The 22,502-nt window shown below is 41.4% G+C and overlaps 1 protein-coding gene across 3 annotated transcripts in view; it reads right to left on the bottom strand.

Moving 5' to 3' along the window:
• Nucleotides 1-2,856: 2,856 nt before the first annotated feature.
• kcnd3 (potassium voltage-gated channel, Shal-related subfamily, member 3) overlaps nucleotides 2,857-22,502 on the bottom strand; it is a 364,680-nt gene continuing 345,034 nt past the window's right edge. For 2 of the 3 annotated variants that reach the window (XM_059950285.1, XM_059950284.1), the window contains exons 5-6: nucleotides 8,855-9,105; nucleotides 2,857-3,617 (exon numbers count right to left, since the gene is read on the bottom strand). In XM_059950285.1, the coding sequence (XP_059806268.1) occupies nucleotides 3,419-3,617; nucleotides 8,855-9,105 (450 nt within the window). In that variant the 3' untranslated portion in view covers nucleotides 2,857-3,418. Of the gene's footprint in view, nucleotides 3,618-8,854; nucleotides 9,106-20,296; nucleotides 20,357-22,502 lie in introns of all 3 variants that reach the window. The other variant, XM_059950283.1, reaches the window with a different exon arrangement.

The raw sequence follows: 22,502 nt of genomic DNA, 5'->3' as shown, positions 1-22,502 counted from the left end.
GGGAGATTCTGCAGATGCTGGAAATTCTGAGCAACACACACAAAATACTGGAGGAACTCAGCAAGTCAGGCAGCATCTATGGAGGGGAATAAACAGTTAAGGTTTTGGGAATTTAAGAGAAATTTGAATAGGTACATGGAAGGGAAGACTATTGACCAGGTGCAGGTCAATGGGACTAGGCAAATTAATTGTTTGGCATGGACTAGATGTGCCGAAGGGCCTGTTTCTGTGCTGTAGTGTTCTATGACTCTAAATGGAAAAATCTATAAAAACTCCCCAAGATAGCTGTGGCCAATATCTTATCACACAAGGGCAATTGAACCTAATGCATTCTGCTCAGATCCAGGGAGAGAGCCTGCCAGTAGATATGGATTCAAGTCCAAAAGTGGAAACCTGTCTGCACGTTGCTGCGCCAAGTGAAGAGTTAGGTGGGAGTCACATGACCAGGTGAAAGCAACCCTGCAGAGTCTGGGCTAGGAGCTGGGAATGATTACAATAATGAAACAATATGGTAGCAGAGTCCTAACAGCACTGTGGGTCACCTACACCTCAGGGACTGCAGCAGTTCAAGAAGACAGCTCATCACCACCTTCTCAAGGGCAACCAGGGACAGGCAATAAATGCTGGCTTAGCTGGTTGTCAGTGGAGAGTGTCAAGCAGTAGGCTTGTGGGCAGAAGGCTCCCAACATCAGCGTCATGCAGTGGTGAAAATTTTCCCTATGTTACTCTGACTACAAGTGTGGTGTTGACAGACATTGTGTATTGGTTACCACCCCAATTTGCTAATGATTTCTAATTTGACGAAGTTTCTTTTTAAAGCAATGCTTGTTGGCTTCCCTTCCAGAGGAAGGGTTTGATACAGACTCACTACTGCAGAGGGTACCAACAGGTTGGAGTTACTGGAGAGGGCCATCTTACAGTGTACGTTGCTAAGTGCACTTCTTTCAGCTCCACTAGTACCTTGATGTCTGTGTGAACAGATAATGGGAGGGCAATGTCAGGTCTCCTCAACACCCTCAACCTATGAAGTTTTAAGCCTAAATAGAGGAGAGATGGAGAATAAGATGGATGAATTAGTCCAATTAGCAACAGGGAAGGAAATAAACTGAGGAGAAGATAGAATTGGTTGGGAGAGCGTGAGAAAGAGAACCAAATGTAAGGAATGGTGAAAAAAGAAATTACAAGTTTTAGGGTGGCATGGTAGTGTAACAGGTCGTATAGTGCTATTACAGTGGCAGTGACCCCAGTCCAATTCCTGCCTCAGTCTTTAAGGAGCTTGTGCGTTGTCCTTGTGACCGCACGAGCTTCCTCTGGGTGCTCCAGTTTCCTCTCATATTTCAAAGATGGACAGGTTATTAGGTTGATTGTTCACATGGGTGTAAATGGGTGATATGGGCTTGTTGGTCCAGTCTATAACTGTGATGTATCTCTGAATAAAAAATAGAATTTAATTCAAAATATTGTTCAAAATTTTTTAAATTTCCAGCAAACACTATGTGAAGGTATGTGAATCGATAGTTAAATTATTCACTTACTCGGACAGAGACTGTGAAACATAATTATTCACTTTGCTGAAAGTGTATTTGCTCTTTTACAATTAGAGTGCACTTTAATGGACAATTAGCGTGTAAATTCAGCAAGTGGGGCAAGGTAAATGAATCAGTGGATTTTGGACAGTTTTGACTCACAGAGTACCTGTTAATCTCTTAAATCTCCATCCAACTTGGCTCTCCACGACAGTGAGTAGTTGTTATCATATTTATATTCTGCTAGTAAGCTTTGGCCCAGTACCAGACCCGGATAGTATGGGCCACTGGATGCCTCTGCATACTTGGCCTTGAAGTTTGTGAATATTGCAAATTCAGGCACTGATTCGCCTGGCCAGACAGTCATACAGAATCAGCACACTACTCCTGACAGCAAAGTCATTGCTGAAAGGATCAGCATGTTGGGTTGTATCTTTGCAAAGGGGGGAGGGGTCTTCACTTCAAAGCAATCATCCAATAAAAGGTCATTGACATAATGGAAAAAAATCACTCGTTTCCATCTCCAATGATATGGTTTGTGTATTTTCAGCATTACCTGGTGGAAAATCTTGGTAAAAATAGAGATAATGAATGAATTTGTTTAAGCAATCTAAGCCTTCTTCCTCTTTCTAAGTCTTATATGGTTAGATTTCCCAGTGTTATCTTTCTCTGTTTTTAGTGTTCGCTCTTGAAATCTCATTGATTAAGGGAATAAATTCTCTGTCCCACCATACCTTAGGACACACACACACACACACACACACACACACACGCACACACACACACTCACCCAGAGCCTTAATCCGAAACAAAATCTACCTCTTTGTTATGTATGGAACTCAGGATCTGATCCCTACTGGCATTGAACTATACAGAGCCAAAATATACTAACATACTGACCGATGCTTCCATCAAATTCAAGTCTAAAATTCACGGTTCTGCAAAAAGAAGAGGGCGACACATTCTTAGAACAATGCAATTTCCCATGTCTTCAACTCACACAAGTTTTTTTTGCAAAATACATTAAAAGTTTTTTCCCCTAACTAGTACTAATGAAGTCACACTACGCAGGTGAGAGAGCGAGTTGCATGAAACTGAGAAAGGGAGGAACGAGTGCATGGAATGCACCAACTTGTTGGATATTGCGTTCTCCTCAAACTACGTACACAGACTATACTTAACCGACAAACACCATGTTCACACAAGGTTGCTTCTTGAAAGCAACACACACTGAAATGTCACAGGGATTTAATAGCAGAAATGAAAGCTCCTATTGATACTAAAGACCATAGCCGATGAACTCTTCAACATCAACAGTTAAAAGCGGTCTTCTATTCCAAATGTGACTTTCACTAGAAATGTGTCAAAAAGTAGTTGACTACAACGACATCTGGAGCCTAAATCGCTTCTTCAGTGAGACACAGTTCTTTTTTGTAAAGTTACTTTTCCACACACACACACACACACAAAAAAAGATCCCTGTCTCCCTTTTCACAGCAGGCTTGCCTTGTCATACTCGTAGTTTGTGAATAAATATTATCCGTCTTAAACGCCACCTAAGATAGGTGCTTAAAAATGAAGCAATGCGGACCTGGCTTCTGTAATCTCTCCTGTTGTCCCGCATTGAGTCGTTATAGCCTTGGTCCCTCTTGAGTCAGGGAGATTTCCCTGATATTCTTCTCACCAAAAAAAAAGAGAAACAGAAATAAATATTTGTTTGACACGGTGCCGGTTCTTCAGGATGTAAAACGTGGTGATGTCAGATCACCCTCACCCTTACTACTGGGATTAGACTCATCCACTGTTTCCCCTTCGACCCTTGCCATGTGGTTGTCAGTGTCATGTGATCTTGAGGATGTCAGGTGACTGAGAGCTAGGGCAGCTTTGTATTTTTACAAGGCAGACACTTTGACGATATTGCAGCTTGTGGTATTCATGTTGGTGCTGGATTGATTGGGGATTGGGGGCCGATTCTCCTCCTCGGGTGTAATGCTAGGTGATGTCGGGATGCTGATTATCGCCGTGGTGATTTGAGAGCTCTTGCTGTTGATCCTCATTCCCTCCTCCGATTTATCATTCAGACTGGAACGACTGCAATGAGAGAAAAACAATCCTCAATCACTTCGCACAGTTCAAACACTGACTCTATCATGGGAATATTGGGAAGAGGAGAAAGTTCTTCATCTCCTTGGTCCTTGAATATTCAATAAATTCATTAGAACATAAAACAATAGTGGCCCATTCAGAGCAACACACAAAATACAATGTTGGAAAATGCATGCTCATTGTGCAGATTGTGCAGATTGTTTTCTACACGGGAAGAAAATCCAAAAATCTGAGATGCAGAGGGACTTGGGAGTCCTTGTGCAGAACACCCTAAAAGTTAACTTGCAGGTTGAGTTGGTGGTGAGGAAGGCAAATGCAATGTTAGCATTCATTTCAAGAGGTCTTGAATACAAGAGAAGGGATGTGATGCTAAGGCTTTATAAGGCACTGGCGAGGCCTCAGCTTAAGTATTGTGAATGGTTTTTGGCTTCTTATCTAAGAAAAGACGGCTGGCATTGGAGTGGGTTCAGAGGAGGTTCACAAGAATGATTCTGGGAACAAAAGGGTTATCATGCGAGGAACGTTTGGTGGCTTTGTGTCTGTACACACTGGAATTTAGAAAGATGATGGGAGATCTCACTGAATTATTTCAAATGTTGAAAAGCCTAGACAGAGTAGATGTGGTAAGATGTTTCTCATGGTAGGTGAGTCTAGGACAAGAGGGCACAGCTTCAGGATAGAGGGGTGTCATTTTAAAACAGATGTGGAGAAATTTCTTTAGCCAGTGGGTGGTGAATTTGTGTAATTTATTACCACAGGCAGCTGTGGTGGCCAGGTTGTTGGGTGTACTTAAGGCAGAGATTGATAGGTTCTTGATTGGACGTGGCATCAAAGGTTATGGGGAGAAAGCTGGGGAATGGGGTTGAGGAGGGGAAGAAAGGATCAGTCATGGCTGAATGGTGGAGAAAACTGGATGGGCCAAATGGCCTAATTCTTCTCCTTTGTCTTATGTTCTTATGGTCTAAAATGCTGGAGGAAATCAGTAGGTCAGGCAGCATCTATGGCGGGGATTAAAATATCCACATTTCAAGCTGAGACCCTTCATTTTGACTGGAAAGGAAGGGGGAAGAAGTTGGAATAAAGAGTGAAGAGGGGAAGGAGTACAAGCTAGCAGGTGATAGATGAAACCAGGTGAGGAGGAAGGTGGGTGTGTGGGGGAAGGGGCAGCTGGGAGGTGATTGGTGAAAAAGATAAAAGGCTGAAGAAGAAGGAATCTGATAGGAGAGGGAGGTGGACCATGGGAGAAAGGGAGGAGGAGGGATAGCAGATGGAGGATCTGGGCAGCCATAATGAGGAATGGTAGAGAGAGGAGGAGGAAGGGGAGAAATTACCAGAAGTTAGAGAAATCAATATTCATGTTGTCAGGTTGGAGGCTACCCAAATGGAATATGAGGCATTGGTCCTTGGACCTGAGTGGCAATTCAGCCCTTGAGGCAGCTCTATGTCCAATTATATTATAACTAAACTGATTTTCAATTATGTTTCACTCCAAATTCCACAGGATCTGATAGAGAATATTAAGGAAAAACAGACTTCCCAGGGATAATCCATCATCCTGTTCCTGCCCTTTCTTTCCCACTCCTAATTTAGGGCATATTTTATTCTGGTTTACTCTCAGCAAATTAAGTTCTCGTATCTGCACACCTGCACCAATGCCTATAAATTTGGTACCAGTTTCTAAAGCTAAAACAATGTATTAAAAATTGATCTAGTGCTTTTCCTGGTGTATATGATGAGTAAACACTTTGCGGGCTTCCAGTCGGCTACAATTCTAATGTAGTATTTACTCTGTTTCCCTCCCTGCCCGATCTCCTGAGTATTCTCTATTTTCTCTTTTCCACCCCAAAATATCTTAGTCCCATAAAACATTAAGACCATAAGACACAGGAGCAGAATTAGGCCATTTGGTCCATTGAGTCTGCTCTGCCATTTGATCTTGGTTGATTTATTACCCCACTCAACCCGAATCTTCTCCCCATACTCTCCCCGTACTCTTTGATGCCCTGACTAATCAAGGACCTATCAACTTCTGCTTTAAGTACACCTAATTACTTGACCTCTTCAGCTATCTGTAGCAATAAATTCCACAGGTTCGCCATCCTCCATCTAAAGAACCATATTGAAAACTGCTGGCCTCAGAATCCTGAAGGAACTCAGTGGGTCAGGTAGCATCTGTGGAGGGAAATGAACAGTAGATCTTTTGGGTTGAGATCCTTCAACTGGACTGCTGTTCAGATAAAGCATCTTGCTCCAAAACGTCAACTGTCCATTTCCTTCCACAGATGCTGCCTGATCCATTGAGTTCCTCAAGAATCTTGTTTTTTTTCCTTCAATATTCCACCATCTTTAGTCTCTTGTGTCCTCAGAATCCATTTGAGAAAGAGCATTCCAAATCACTGTTGCTCTTGAGGTGAGAAAAGTGCTTCCTGATTTCCTTTATCGAATGGTCCAACCTTGTTTTCATGAAGGTGCCTGTTTATTGGGTTTGGAGCCCAATATCTATGGCTATGAACAATAACTTTCCAAACTGAGGAAAATTTGAAGAAAACTGAGTGTGTGTGTTTCAAATATTTGGAAAGCTTTTAAAATCAGTCATTCTCAATTTTAGTACTTTATTTGGCTGAGCAATAAAACTGTAGCCAATAGTGTAATCATTCTGAGTAAACATTAACCTAGTTTGCAACGACAAAGTATAAACAATTATAGTTTTCCAACCTCAGTAAGCCTTAATGTTACATTCAGTCATTCAATGATAAACAAGGACATCTGCATCTGACATCTTGTCTTGTCCCTCACTCAATAGCTCCAAAAATGAACTGAGTTCATTTATTTAGATGACATCTTCAGATTTTGGAGATGTCAGGAGCAGAAAAGGATTGGGAACACTGAAAGGGAACAACAAAGTGTGTTCAAACATTCAGAAGCACAAGAGAATGAACAAAGGAGCAGAAGCCATGTGTGTTAGTAAGGGAGGTTGGAAGAAGGTAGAAGGCAGATCATCCGTCAGTTGACTAGGTTTAATAAACTGAAGACCTCCATTGGAAACTCATTGCCTGAAGATTAAGGAAAGCAGAGGCTCTCACACCATGTCAGGAATAGGTACAGTAGATGAGAACTTGAATGACCAAATACAGAGGGCTCTGGGCCGATTACTGGAAAATGGCCTGCTGAGTTCCTCCAGCATTTTGTGTGTGTTGCTGGAAGGTGGGATTATTATTGTTGGGTTTATGCACAGACATGGTGGGGCAACAGACCTGTCTTGGTGCTGAATGATTTTATGATAATATTATACTATTTATTATTCTCCCATTTACATGTATTTCTTTAAAAATGGATGGCAGAATTGGGGTAGGTTCAAGACTTCATAACTAAGGTGGAAAAGGGGTCCAACGTGAAGTAACAGTGAATAGAATGAGGTTGCTCTGAGTCTTGAGCTCCTGAGCCATTCAGTTAGACTCGTTAGAGCAAGGGTTCCCAACCTTTATCATGCCATGGACCAATATCATTAAGCAAGGGCTGCATGGACCTCAGGCTGGGAACTCTTGGATTAGAGTTTTATCCCCATTGGTTCTGGAACCTAATTCCAATTAAGAAACATTTACCAGTAAAAAAAAACATTCACGTCTGAAGCTTCACAAAAGCACAAGCTGTGTATGAGGTTCCATACGTAGGATAATGGTTAACGGGATAATGGTTAGATACAGGAGGAAAGTTAGATCCTGCTCTGAGGATGGGAGGAAGCTATAGGTTTGTGAAAATTTAATTTGATTTTATTTTCTTGTTTAGAGATGCTGCACAGTAACAGGCCCTTCTGGCCCAACAAGCCCGCGCCACCCGATTACACCCATGTGACTAATTGACCTACTAACTAACTTTAGAATGTGGGAGGAAACTGGAGAACCCAGAGAAAACCCTCACAACAACAGGGAAAACATACAAACATCTTACAGACTGCGGCAGAAGTGAACCGGGGTCACTGGTGCTGTGCTAGTGTTACAATAACTGCCACGCTCCCTTTCTGCCCCTGATGAAAACATTGTTTTCATCTAAGTCAAAGGGAGACTTAATGTACTTATCCTATTATGACCCTTTCCTAATCTCTGGGCAGTATTCACAACCAGTGCTTCCTTGGGGTGGCTTTCAATGTGTTTGCTCAGTAACAGTCTCTTGCACCTCCTCACACTGAGCGAACCCAGAGCAGGCTTCCCACGGTTCCCTTCTGCACCATCCTCAAGAATTTTAAATTTTAAGGTCACTGTGTGAATTAAAAAGCACAGCATGTATTATGTCCTCCTGTCAATATTAAATCAGTTATTCACTGCTTGGTGTTGCAATTACTTTGAAAAATGAATGAACTTGTCCATTATACCAAAATCAACAACACAGGGGGTAAAAGCATTTAGATCAATATTCCACTTAAGGAACTGAACATTATTGTATTCACTTGCTCATTAAGAAAACTATTTAAAATGATTCATGAGCAGTAGACACTGAGGTAAAGCAGACACCTGGCTTCTCTGTTCCCTTGTTTTGTTTAAAAGGTTGATGGTAAAGCAGTACAGGCTGGGTGGTAAATACCAGAGGATATGTGGACTCTTGGGTGTGCCTTTTTGGCTCTTCAAACCATGTGGCCCAGCAAACCCCCAATTTTAATCCTAGCCTAATCACGGGAGAATTTACAATGTCCAATTAACCCTATCAACCAGTGGGTCTTTGGACTGTGGGAGGAAACCCATGTGGTAGCAGGGAGAATTTACAAACTCTTTACAGGCAGTGGCAGGAATCGAACCCTGGCTGCCTGTACTGTAGAACGCTGTGCTAACCACTATGCTACCATGCTGCCCTGCCTCTTATAGATTAGTAAGATAGTATTTGGCCCATTTTGCTAGCACTAGCAATCTGTAAGAGCCATTCATTAATCTCACTGTCCCTCATTTACCCTATAAAAACTTCCTCTTCAAGAATTCATCTAATTCTTTTCTGACTTTCAGGTCATTTTACATCATAACAACTCACTGTGTATACAAGTGAAAAGATGCCCCCTTCTCCATCTTTTCTCATTTGGACATATAAATATTGCCATTTTCTGACATTTAATTACATGGCAATTTGATGTCTACGTTTCAGTGTTGGCTCTCTTTAGCGGTAACTTGGGTAACTCCTACACAAGAATAGTGGCGCAACTTTCCGCATGCCAGTTGTGCTGTGCCTTGAGGCTTTACCTGGTGTTGAAGGATATCTGCTCCCCGCACTGAATGTGAATGGTGCTGAGTTCCTGCATGCTTCTCAAATTCGCCGCTGACACGCTGGAGTTGGGCAGGTGAGTGGACTTCTTGTGACTCCGGCGGGAACAACAGGTGCTGGCTGTCCCAGACTCGGAGGAAAGTGAGGGGCTATGAGTGGACGGGCAGTTCTGCATCGAACCTTCGAGGCAATTCTGTTCGAAAGCCGGCTCATCGAGAAACTCGTGGTTCTGGTAAAATTAAGAGGAGGTTAATGGTTCAAGTGGTGAACTAGTGAGAAGCAAAAGAGTGGAGTCAGACCAGGATGAGAGGAAACACTATTTCAATGGGCATTTGAATGGGAAAGGTGGGTCGTTATAGAGTCTTAGAGAGATCAGGCCCTTCTGCCCATTGAGTCTGTTCTGACCATCAGTAACACATTTACATTAATCCTGTTCTATTCTCCCCACTTTCTTATTAACCCTTCCCAGACTCTACCAGTTTACAGTGGCCTGTTATCATATCACCCTGCAGGAAGGAAACTGGAGCACCTGGAGAAAATTTATGCAGTGGCAGAGAAAAGGAGCGAACTCTACATGCAACACACACAAAATGCTGGCCCGAGACGTCGACAGTGCTTCTTCCTATAGATGCTGCCTGGCCTGCTGCATTCCACCAGCATTTTGTGTGTGTTGCTTGAATTTCCAGCATCAGTAGATTCCCTCGTGTTTGCGTTTTTGAACTCTACGTGCTCCGGGGCCAGGTCTGAACATGTCCCTGTAGTGTTCTGACACAGTAGCGCCACATTTGAAAGATCAGCTCTGTTGTCACATGAAAGGCATTGCTTGCATCAAATCAAATCAGTGAGGAGTTCAGCTGGACAACCTCGAAGTGTTGCCATGTTCCAGGCTAATATAGCATGCCCACAAATCATTAATCACAAATTCAGTTCGTCTTTCAAATGTGGGAGACAGCCAGAGCACATGGAAGATATCCAGACAGTCACTCGGAGAATGTACAAACCCTTTACAGATGGCAGCGGGAATTGAACCCTGCTCTGATGCTGTAAAGCAATGTGCTAACCGTTATGCCACTCCTCTACAACTAGGGGCAATTTACAATTATCATTCCAACCTGTATGCCTTTGGGATGTGGAAGGAAACTGAAGCATCTGGAGGGAATAAGACCATAAGACCATACAATGTAGGAGCAAAATCAGGCCATTTGGCCCATTGAGTCTGCTCTGCCATTCCATCATGGCTGATCCATCTTTCCTCTCGGCCCCCATCTCCATGCAGTCACAGGAGAAAAGTACACATTGGGATTGAATATGGTTTCCTGGTGCTGAGGCAGCAACCCTACTAGCTGCACCCATTTTGTTCAACTGATTTGAAAATGTTGTAAAAAGATTTAACAAAATGCTGTAAGAACTCAGCAAGTCAACAAGATGCTGAGGAACTCTGCTACATTCCTCTAGTATTTTGTGCATGTTGCTCTGGACTTCCAGCATCTACAGAGTATCTTGTATCTTTTAAAGTGCATTTATTTACTTTTACTTCTTAAAGTTTTAACAATTTCACTTCTTAAAGCATTTACAAGATTTTCAAGACCAGAGGCATTTGATAAATTCTCCCTTTGACAGAAGACCCTAGTTCTGCTTCCTGTTAGAGGAGAGGTTTCTAACATGAGGTCCATGGTGCTAAGCAATACCCTTTGCTTAATGGTATTGGTCCTTGGCACTTAAAAAAATAGTTGGGAACCCCTGTGTTAGTGGATGTCAGGGTGTCCTCATGGGGGACTGTGAGGTGGGATGGGCGGAGACCCAGCAGGAAATCATTCAAAGACTACTTCTTATCTAGATTGATGTGGGGGTGGGGCGTCCCAGGTGCAGAAGGCCAACTTGATAAAACCTGGGCTGGCCTCTGTGAATTTGCTTCTGTCACCATTTGCAGGTCAAATCAAATTGAGGAAAACTTTCCTCATGCCTCTGCTGGTCCTTAAATCAGACTCTCTTGTTTCAAAGCCTTTTGCCAGTGGTAAAACTTCTTTATCTTTTTAACCAACAAACGCTTCTTCATTCTGACCCATTTAGCAAGTCTTGTCTTAAGCCTCTCTGGTCTAAAGGGAGTGATGCTTCGGACTAATTTGGTGCACCTTCTCAGCTCTTTCAAATACAGTATAATAAACAGTGAATTAAATGACTTTGATAAGCATCTCTGGGACTCTTGCAGTTAAATTTATCACTGCTCTACCAAGTGGGAAAGGGATTCAAAGGCACTATCTGCAAAGAGCATACCTTCAAATTCACAATTATTTTCAGGCAATCTGGTGGCTACAAAGCAAAAGCATCTGTTGTATGCATCCTGCTCTTGATTTTAAAGAATTAAAGAAATAGAACAGTTACTTTGGTGTAGTCAGAATTTTCCTCTGGTAGTACAGCACTCTGAGTAACATTGTGTGTGATGTGAACATTTCAATAGTGTGGCTGCTTTGGGAATGATTTTGCTGTTTTGTTCCTCCCCCTACTTCAAATAGTAATACCCCAGTAAAAGCAGTAATGCCAGCCAGCAGGGCAGTAGCAACCAGACCGGATTTCTGGGCGAGTAGTCCCACGTTCGAATCTGGCTGGCTCCTTCCACGCTTTCCACCCATGCTGGGTTGAGCGTAAAACAGACAAACGCTGAAGAAATGGCAAGGTTCCTGCTTGATGCGCCAGAGAGGCACAGGAAGATGATACAGTATTATTATTATTATTAAAAGCAGTAAGGAATCTCAATGGAGAATTTCAGTCGTCAACCCTCACCTACAGATTATGAGAGCTGGGATTACAATGAGGTGAGTGGGGTGTGTTTTCCTGTCTTATCTGGCGTGGAATGTGCTCAAGTGCGATACATCGGGATAGATGATGGTGGGTGGAGGAGTAGCAGGGTTGTTCACAATGAGGTGGCGCAACTTAACGCAGGCTGAGGTGGAGGTGAAGGTTGAAGGCAGAAGTGAGAGAATTGGAATGGAATGAGTTAGGTTAAAGTGAGTGTGTTGAATTGGGAGGTAATGAGGTGAAGTGGGAAGTGTTCAGGTAAGTTGGGAAGATAGAATGAGTCTGCTTGAACGATTGGGTTGGGTATAAGTGGATGAGATAAATGGGAAAATAAACCTGGACAAAGTGTTTGGTTAAGGTTGGAATGGGTCGTTGCTACTTGGTAATGGTGATATATATGCGTTATCAGATATATTGGTTCCTTAATGTTATTAAAGCCAGGAGTGGGAGGTGGGTCAAGCTCTCACTACCTATAAAATGCACCCAATGGCGTGCATCTCAAATAGCAACCAAGTACAGCTCCTGGCATTCAGATGTGGCTTAGCTACTAAGCCTGGTGGAACCATTTCTACTGACAGGAGAAGAGGCAAAGGCAGGCTACTGCTGCCTTAAAACTAGTCGCTTCAGGCAACTGGGGCTTGTCAGCCCTGGTCGGCAGCTCATCTAGGAGAAGGAAAACTCTGATCTCAAATCTCCTCTGCATTACGGTTAAACCCACTCGTGGGGAAGGCTTTGGGAGTAAACCCTGAGGGAAAAATCCAGAACTGGAGTCCCTATGGCAGTCCTATGTTGAGTTCAATGCTGACGGGCAACTCCCACGAAGCTGTATTAGTCTCTGCCGCTCCTTTGGGTTCATCAGATGCATGGAGGGGGAGCTTGCTACATGGGCACCAGCTTGCTCTCCATATCGTACTGCCCCGACTTGCGTATCTAAACAGATAGGACACAACATCCATGGTCGACCCAGACTGATGGAAGCCTTATTCATGTGATATGTTACCGGAGGTTGGGGCAGATGAACTGAACTGTATGTGTTGGAATGAGAAATGCTGGGATAGCTTAGGGATCGATGAGAGAAGGACAGAGTTAAAAAAAAAATATTGCCTAGAGCAGGGTGACGAACCTACAGCATGCAAACCCAAGATCACATGTGCACAAAATTATTTGATTATGAGGTGCTGCCCCTCAATTCTTTAAACTCCACCCATGATAAGATTATGATTATCCTTACTGCCAAATGAAACAGTAAATTGATTTTTACAACCTGAGAGCAGAGAGGTGTTTTCACAGGGAGCATCTCACGCCAGCTTGGTGCCAGCTAAGTGGTTGTGAGAACACGTGACGTTGGATGATAGGTTTTGAAATTCTTTTAGACTTGGTGTACATGTTGGGATGTGGTTAGTAAATGGTTAGAGTAACAATACTATATAGGAATGATGTTACATTTCAGTTGTATTTTTAAAAGATTAACATGAATAATTTTTGAACAAGTTTTCTAAAATGTTTCATTTATTTCAAAGGCAACACGAGTGAATCTGCAGATGCTGGAAATAAATAAAAACACAAAATGCTGGCAGAACTCAGCAGGCCAGACAGCATTTTGTGTTTCCATTTATTTCAATCCGTTTTTTTAATACTTTTATTAATAGAAGAACAATGAATGCATGCAAATAAGCATCTAGACTCATCTCTTTCCTTAAAAAAATCCATAGTAATTGTTACTAATCAATGATAATCACTGCTCAAAATTACCATGGCAGGTGAGAGAATTTTTTAGATTATTGCCAATTTGGGCACACACGCTCATAAAAGTTCGCCACCTCTGGCTCAGAGTGTGATAAATGAGAAGCAACCCTTCAAAATATGGGTACTTGGTAGGACTACCAGATTAAAGCTGCTGCTGTGAAAGTTTTCTTCTTTCCCTATGGCTGATATACGGGGTGGGGGGGGAGGGGTGTGTGTGTGTGTGTGTGTGTGTGTCTGTGTGTGTGTGTGTGTGTGTGTGTGTGTGTGTGTGTGTGTGTGTGTGCGTGCGTGCGTGCGTGCGTGCGTGTGTGTGTGTGTGTGTGTGGAGTCGTCAGGGCACCGTCATGACAAGCTTTTTGCACCGATATTTCTGGTGATTGCTCATCATAAGGTGTGCCTTGGGCACCTGAAACCTGGCAAAGCCCATCCCTCTGCAGGTTTTTTAACCTCCTGTCACTATCTATCTAACTAAAGAAGAGAATGAAAGTACAAGGGAATTGCACCAAATTATTTTGCACTGGCTTACAGCTGCAACAACTAATGTGAGAAGACTGCTGAAGTAAAGAGAAAGGTTTGCAAGGCTGTGCAGAAATGATCCTGGATCAGAGGGAATGAAGTATAGAGTGCACAACTGGATTAAAATCAACATGTAACAGCAAGTCCGTTGGACTAAATGTGTTTTTATCATTTATTTACTGAAGAAAAATCAGAAATTGTAAAAGACCTCATATTTTTATCAATGTGTTTAGCTGATTATTTTAAGTATTTATCACTCCCTGAAAACTTGTTCCTTATTATTTATTTTAAGTGTTTGGTCATTTTCATGATTTATTATAAAATATTGCTTCTAAGTGAACAGAAATGGCAACATAATCAGGAGAGCAGTGAGAGAATTTTAAAATATAATGAGCTGAACAGAGTGGACAATACCCAGTGTTTCAGCATTTCACTGATGGGTACATCATGGATTTACACAGCCTGGCTGTAAACTTAGGAAAGACATTGGGGCATTTGTCACTCTACCGGGCGAAGGCTCGTGATCCCCATTCATTTGAATGGAGATTCATGACCTGGAGTTCAGGAAGAAAAAAGACAAATTGCGTAATTTTAATGTTTTCAATTGTTTTTTGGCATCTTAATGCAATTGTAATATATTTTATTTACTTTATTTTTTACTTCAATTATTTAAAGGAATTTTAATAAGTTTTGTATGTTTCTCTGTATCTGAAGTATTGTATTTAAAAACTTACAAAGTCGCAAACCTCCATTTTACTGGAGGATCTCAGCAGGTTGAGCATCATCTGATTGAGGAAAGGAACTGTCAACATTTCAGGTTTGGACCAAAATGTTGACAGTTCCTCTCTTCACCACAGATGCTGCTCAGCTTGCTGAGTTCCTCCAGCTGATTTTTTGTTGCAACGAATTCCAGCTTCTGTGGTCTCTTGTGTCTCCAAAGCCACGTACTTTCCTGCCTCATCTTCGGTAAAGTCTAACTATGCCTCACTACCTGACTTGGTAATCACAAGGCACAGGATAATTGGACCTATTTGTAGGTCCAATGTACATGTAATTGTAGGACCAAATTGAGCACAACCTGGAATGTATTGTCTTTAGACCATAAGACCAAAGATATAAGAATAGAATAAGGCCATTCAGCCCATTGTGTCTGCTCTGCCATCATGTTGCCATCATGGCTAATTTATTATCACTCTCCACCCATTTTCCTGCCTTCTCCCAGTAATTTTTGACACCCTGACTAATCAAGAACCTATCAACCATTTTTCAAAAGGACTTGATAAGACAGAAAGAAATCGCAGAGGAATGAGAACCAACCAGAGGGAAATTAGGTTAATTATTTATTGGTACCTTAATGCATTTTTAATACATTTTATTTACTTTGTTTTTTACTTTAATTATTTAAAGGAATGTTAATAGATTTTGAAAGTTTCTCTGTATCTGAGGTACTGTATTTAAAAACTTACTAAGTCACATAGCTGCAATCTCAGTAGGTCAAGCATCATCTGTGTGAGGAAAAGAGCTGTTGACATTTCAGGTTTTGACCGAAATGTTGACTGCTATGATTGGAAATGAAAATTAACAATGAAGCCACTTAGCTATGCAGGTTAAAGATGTTGAATTGCTGTTCCTAACATGAGGCTTCATTCAAAAGCTTGGGACAAAGGTGCTTCCCACTGACCTCTGGTGATTAATTGTAACAGTCCACTAATTGCACACTCTGACCTTTGCCCTCATACATTTGTTGCCTGAGGCATTTCCCCCAGCAGCATTGTCTCAGAAATCTTGTCTCCTCATTGAATATACCAGGAGCTGAACTCATAACACTTCTGAAATCAAAAGTATGTTAAATGCAGATTTGAATTAATAAATGATTTTGCTTTCTAATCAGCAGCAAATTGCCGATTTGACCTTGGGCTCAATTGACTTCAGGGAACAATTCACTGAAATAAACATTAAAGGCAATTTCTATGGTGACAAAAGATTATACTCGCTGATTGCTCATTGAGCAAGATGTTTTTCAATCAGAAGTGAAAATAGATGGCAGCTACAATGAATATTCTGTATTTAATCTCAGATATTTTCTGTGCTCATCATTTCACTGTACTCCCTGTTAGGGTATAGTTACACAGGCACCAGACTGTCATAATCCTCTCTAAACTCATTTAATTCTTACTTCTTTGTCTCCATTTTATTTAGACTATCATTAGCATCTGTACCTTCATTTACCAAGGACCGATATAATACAGTTTCCTTGATAAACCTTGTCATATTTTCACTTCTCAGTCCTATGTTAGGTTGTTTGTTTAAATCTTGCCTTTTATTAAAGTTGCTTAAAGATTTATTCTTTAAAGATTAGCTTTATTTGTCACATGCGTATGGAAACATCCAGTGAAATGCATAGTTTGTGTCAACGACCAACACAGGCCAAGGATGAGCTGGGGACAGCTGACAATGATTGCCCTGCTTCTGGCAGCAATTTATTAGGCCCACAATTTACTAACCTGTACGTCTTTGGAATATGGAACCAGAGCACCTGTAGGAAACCCATGGGGTCATGGGGAGAACGTACAGACAGAATCATTTCTTACAGATGTCTCTCTTTATTTATTGACATAGCATGTGGAGTAGGCCTTTCCGGCCCATTGAGTCGCACTGCCCAGTAATCTCCCAATTTAATCCTAATTTAATCATGGCTCAGTTTACAATGACCAATTAACCTACCAACTGGTGGGAGGAAACCGGATGAATCCTGGAGAAAACACTCGCAATCATGGGAAGTACATACAAACTCCTTACAGACAATGGTGGGAATTGAACCTAGGTCATGGGTACTGTAAAGTGTTTTTCTAACAATGATGCTACTGTGCCGCCCCATCCGCTAATGACCCTGACAGGGGAGGGTAAAGTTGACAGTTCTGCAAATGATTGTCCTTATTTCCCCTTGTGAGTGCCAGCAAGTATAGCCTTGTGGTGCTTGTAATCCCTAATTTGCTGACTGCCCATTCACCACCTATTCTCTGACAATGGCTTCTTGTGAAGAGCAGCAATGGAGTGTAAAGTCCACTGACTGAATGACTTGCTTCAAGTTAAACAGACTGTGAGGAACAAAGGCAAGTGTTAGCATTATTCTACTGTTTTGGATCTATTTATATCTTAAAACATCTTATCTTTTAAAAAAGAAAAAAAAATCTAACAATTTGAGTAGATTTTGATAGTTTGAATAACTATGATCTTAAGAGTTTGAAAATAAGATAAAATTTAAGCTGAGAGCGTGGTGGAGGTCAGATTAATATGGAGGTAGATACATTTTTGAAGCATTGAGGATTTGAGGGCTATAGGGAACTGGTGCAGAAAAGGAGTTTATGATTATACTGGGTGGTGGGGCAGGTGACCATCTCCTGTTCCTGTGGTCTTATGTTTGTTTCTGTCCTTGTGCATGTTTTGTTGAGTATTTAATATTTCAGTGTACAAGGCATTGGTAAGGCCAAATTTGGAATATTGTGTGCAGTTCTGGTCACCGAATTATAGGAAAGATATCAATAAATTAGAGAGAGTGCAGAGACGATTTTTACTAGGACGATACCTGAGTTTCAGCAATTAAGTTACAGAGAAAGGTTGAACAAGTTAGGTCTCTATTCATTGGAGCCTAGAAGGTTGAGGGGGGATTTGATCGAGATATTTAAAATTTTGAGAGGGATAGATAGAGTTGACGTGAACAGGCTGTTTCCATTGAGAGTAGGGGAGATTCAAACTAGAGGACATGATTTGCGAGTTAGGGGGCAGAAGTTTAAGGGAAACACGAGGGGGTATTTCTTTACTCAAAGAGTGATAGCTGTGTGGAATGAGCTTCCTGTAGAAGTAATAGAGGTCAGTTCAGTTGTATCATTTAAGGTAAAATTGGATAGGTATATGGACAGGAAAGGAGTGGAGGGTTATGGGCTGAGTGCGGGTAGGTGGGACTGGGTGAGATTAAGGGTTCGGCACGGACTAGGAGGGCCAAGATGGCCTGTTTCCGTGCTGTGATTGTTATATGGTTATAGTTATATTTGATTAATCTTGCACACTTTATACACACACACACACATATATATATATATATATATATTCTTGTTAATTTTAATAATCCATTTGGGTTATACGTGAATTGCATACAGCATCACACTACCTTGCGATACATGCATGCCTTGCTTAAAGTAAATATGAAGTTCGACTGACCCCTGTGTTTTCCTTTCAATTATTATAACGTTCTGAAGTTACAAAATGTAACAAGCTTCTTCATGTCAGAAGCTTCTGTTCAAAGTTTTTGACATCCAGCTAATTTAGGGTTTTGCCTTCACCCTCAATCATTTTTCAGCCCTATTGTGGGCACATGAATTCTGTCTCCCATCCACCCCCCTCCAACCCCAACTATGTCTCGGTAGTCCAACATTGCTAAGGAATGTTTCTTTCAGGAAATTGATCCCATGTGAAGGGAGAACTTCATAGCTCAGTGATGTGTGACTAAATGGTGGCGTGCTTCATCATAATGGCCTCTCCGGGTCCACCAAGTGGTGCAAATGTTTGTCTTACATGTTTTCCTTAGGATCGCCAGACACTGCTGGACATGAATAATGCAAAATTCTATAAGTCTGGTTAACATTATTCTGCCCTACATAAACATGAACCTTACATTTTATGTCAACTTGTCGAACTTCAGGCCAGGCCACTCAGAAACATGTGGTGATTATTAATTTGTGACTGGATGTGTTGGATCATAACTATATGTGCTGTGTGTGACTGTAGGTACTATGCTAGGCTTCAAAGGAACGATCTCTTGCTCAGCTATATACATATGTATGGTTGGTTAATTGCTAATAAACATGAACTTGAACTTGAATTAAGTCAACGATCTACTGGTGATACAGCGGTCTGGTGTTAGAACTCATTGTGTGACCCACATGCGTCACACCTCCAACAAATTTGCATCTCATTTCTTTAGCCAGACCTGACTGAACAGCCCTCTTGACCTAGGGATTAGCCTAGTGGATAACATGAGATCAGCGTATTATTAACAAAATTGGGCGCTTGATGGCTGGCAAGGAGCTGGTGGGCTGAAGGGCCTGCATCGGCAACTTGTGACTCTGTGCCAGCGGTTCTGTGAATCGCCATTTTTTGGAAACCTAGCTCAAGGACAGGCCAAGCAACGGCACCAGAACATCACTTACAGACAGGCAGGTATTTGTGGGAGTGAGAAAGCATTTCAAATAATTCTAGTTGCTAAAATGATTAACTAATCAGCTTCACTACCACAAGGGAAATTCTGAATAGTCAAATTGTAGAAATGCATTCTTAAGGATGCAGATTAAGTCAATCTTAATTTCTACTGACCACTATGTCCTTTGGAATCGGAGAGATAACACCATAATTGTACCCTTTAATTAAGGGTGTTAGATATCCTCAGTGGCCACTTTATTAGATACCTGCTCTTCAATGCAATTACATAATCAGTAGATCGTTTGTCAACATCTTAGTACATAAAGGCATACAGATATAGCCGAGAGGTTCACTTGTTCAGATCAAATATCAGAATGGGGAAGAAATGTGACTTTGCCCATGGACTGATTGTTGGTGCCAGAAGGGGTGTTTGAGTATCACAGAATCTCCTGATCTCTTGGGATTTTCACGCGCACCAGTCTCTAGAGTTTACAGGGAATGGTGTGAAAAACAACAACAAAAAAAATCAAGTGAGTGATCTGTGGAGGAAAATGCCTTGATAATGAGTGAGGTCAGAGGAAAATGGCCAGACTGTTTTGGGATGACAGGAGGGTGACAGCAACCCAAATAACCATGCATTACAACAGTGGTGTGCAGAAGAGCATCTCTGAACACACAATATGTTGAGCCTTGAAGTGGATGGGCTAGAGCAGCAGAAACCACAGGTCCCTGTACTTAATAGAGTGGTCACTAAGTGGAAATGTAAGCTATTGCTAGTAAATAGAATGGAATGTTTCCCAGAGCTACACAAATTATTTTTTAAACTACTATTGTCTTCTGCCACCAATGCAAATGTGCGATCTGTGTCTGCCATTATTCCTGGCCTCTTGCAGATTCAGTTCCATTGTACTTCAATGGATTGCACGAGCAGAAATGAGTATAGATGGCAGCAGATTCTCCTGCCTGAGCAGGAGAGAACAAAGACATTCTTTTCTAGAAGCAACAAGCAAAAGCTCTTGTTCTAATGGTCCCTTGGAGTCTGATAATTCCACATGTAGCCTAGCAACCAAAAGCACAGAGGATGATATCTGCACCAGAGGACCAGGCAGGACACAATACCTAGCAATTCACGTATTGAAGATCAGCTGAGGGAAGATAAGAAGTACCTTGGTGGAAGTTGATGTCCGTACTGATAAGAGAGGGTCATCCAACAGGTAGGACAATCCCTGCAAGATCAACAGAAGAGAAGAGGAATGTGTCAGATATGCAGTTTTGAATTCTGTGCTATTACCTTAGCATTGTGATTCAGACACACTTGTTAGAAAAGTAAGGAGTGGTGTATTTGGCTATTATATATGACGTGAACAGGCAGAGAATGGACAGATATGGACCAAATGCAGGCAGATGAGACTTGTTTCGATTGGGACCACGTTTGGCACAGACAATGAACTCTACATTATTTTGCTCTCTTTTTGCACTCTTTACTCATTTTTAGTAGATTCTTATTGTAATCTTTTATGCATTGCACAGTACTGCTGCCACAAGTCATCAAGTTTCACGACATACGTCAGTGATAATAAACCTGATTGTTTACACTGTTACCATTGGGAAGGAGGTACAGATGCCTGAAGGCACACACCCAACGATTCAGGAACAGCTTCTTCCCTTCTTCCATCCGATTTCTAAAGGGACATTGAATGCATGAGCACTACTCACTACTTTATTTGTTCCGGGTTTTTTTTTGCAGTACTTACGTTTAACTTAAATATTTAATAGACATATATATATATATAAACACTTACTGTAATTCAGTATTTTTTTCTCTGTACTTGTTTATCACGTATTTCATTGTACTGCTGCCATAAAGTTAACGGATTTCATGACATATGCCTGTGATATTAAACCTGATTCTGACACTGTATGCTCCTGGACTATACTGCTCAATTTACAATGCTTTGTATTCTATATTCTATGACCCCAATCTTCATCCCGGTGATACAATGGAATCCCTGCAATCGCTGCAAGGACATCTCACTTTATTTTTTATATATTTTACATGTGAACTTTGAAGCCAGTTTAAAGTTTGGAGTTTATAAACCTTTTGGGTGGAGGGGTCTGGTCCTATACTGTTCAGTTTTGTGTTTTATTCTTCCTTTCTCAGCCAATGATCTGAATACCTGCAGATTAGAACCATCCACTCTCCCCAGTAAAGTTAGTCCATTATAGCTGAGAAGCTGGTACCTAACTGATATGGTGAAAAATTTCCCAATCTACAAACAAAAGAATTCATGGCAGATATAAACGGAACAATTACAGAGCTCTCATGCATCTCCCAATCTTTGTAAAATGATAGAAAGAGTTCAACACTTTAGAGTCATTAACTGTGCCACCAAACCAAACCGATCATCAATAACTTCACCCTTACTCTGCAATTTGCCGGCATAGCACATCTACAGATCTCATTGCACTCTACAAGTTCAAGTTTATTGTCACAGTTAAACAAACATTGTTCCTTTGGGTCCAAAGTGCAAACACAGAGCATATAGCCACACACAGCTCATGGAGTTATGATTCAGTTACAATCATATACTTTTGTGACTGATTACATACGAGGGCAGATTGCCAAATGCTAAGAGCACTTCCTCTCAATTTAAAGGTAGATTTTGACTATCTGTGATGCACTGTGGTAAAATTGACATCAACCAACAACAGATTTTATTCTTCTGCACCTTGCAGGAAGGAGCAGCAATTCCCCAAGCCTGATTGCTCTCCAATAAGAAATGCACAAGCTTTTTACCTTCTTTCCTGCCCTACCCAATCTCCATGCCCCTTGATCGGCTAGACAGGCTAACTGTTCTTGAAAACTGAAATTCCCTTCCCCAAAAGGTGCTGTTGAGGATGTGGACTTAAATGATGATCTTTGTGAAGAAAAGAGGCTTGGACAATGGAGGGGAAATGGAGTTCAGAGGTAGAACAGCCACAATCTAACTGAGAAGCATATAGGGCCAATAGTCCTTAGGTTTCCCTAAAGGTGGCTTTTGATTTTCATTACCTGGGCAAATTGTCAAAAGAGATTAATGTACAGAAAAAAGTACAGTCAATGTTTCAAGCCGAAACCTGCCCAAGCGTTTCAGCCCAAAATGTCGACTGTACTTCTTTCCATGGATGCTGCCTGGCCCACTGAGTTCCTCCAGCATTTTGTGTGTGTTACTCGGATTTCCAGCGTCTGCAGATTTTCTCTTGTTTGTAATAATATATGCATGTGATTTTCTACCTGCTAAGATTTTCTAACTCTTTGTTTTTTTTAGTACTTGGTCTCTCCTGCTCATGCAAGAGTATCTGTACTCATCTCTGCATTGCTTTGGAATTTCA

Source organism: Hypanus sabinus, chromosome 25, assembly GCF_030144855.1.
Source record: "Hypanus sabinus isolate sHypSab1 chromosome 25, sHypSab1.hap1, whole genome shotgun sequence".
NCBI classification, from domain to species: Eukaryota; Metazoa; Chordata; class Chondrichthyes; order Myliobatiformes; family Dasyatidae; genus Hypanus; species Hypanus sabinus.
The sequence above is the reverse complement of the archived record's forward strand: the minus strand, read 5'-3'. Positions and strand labels throughout refer to the sequence as shown.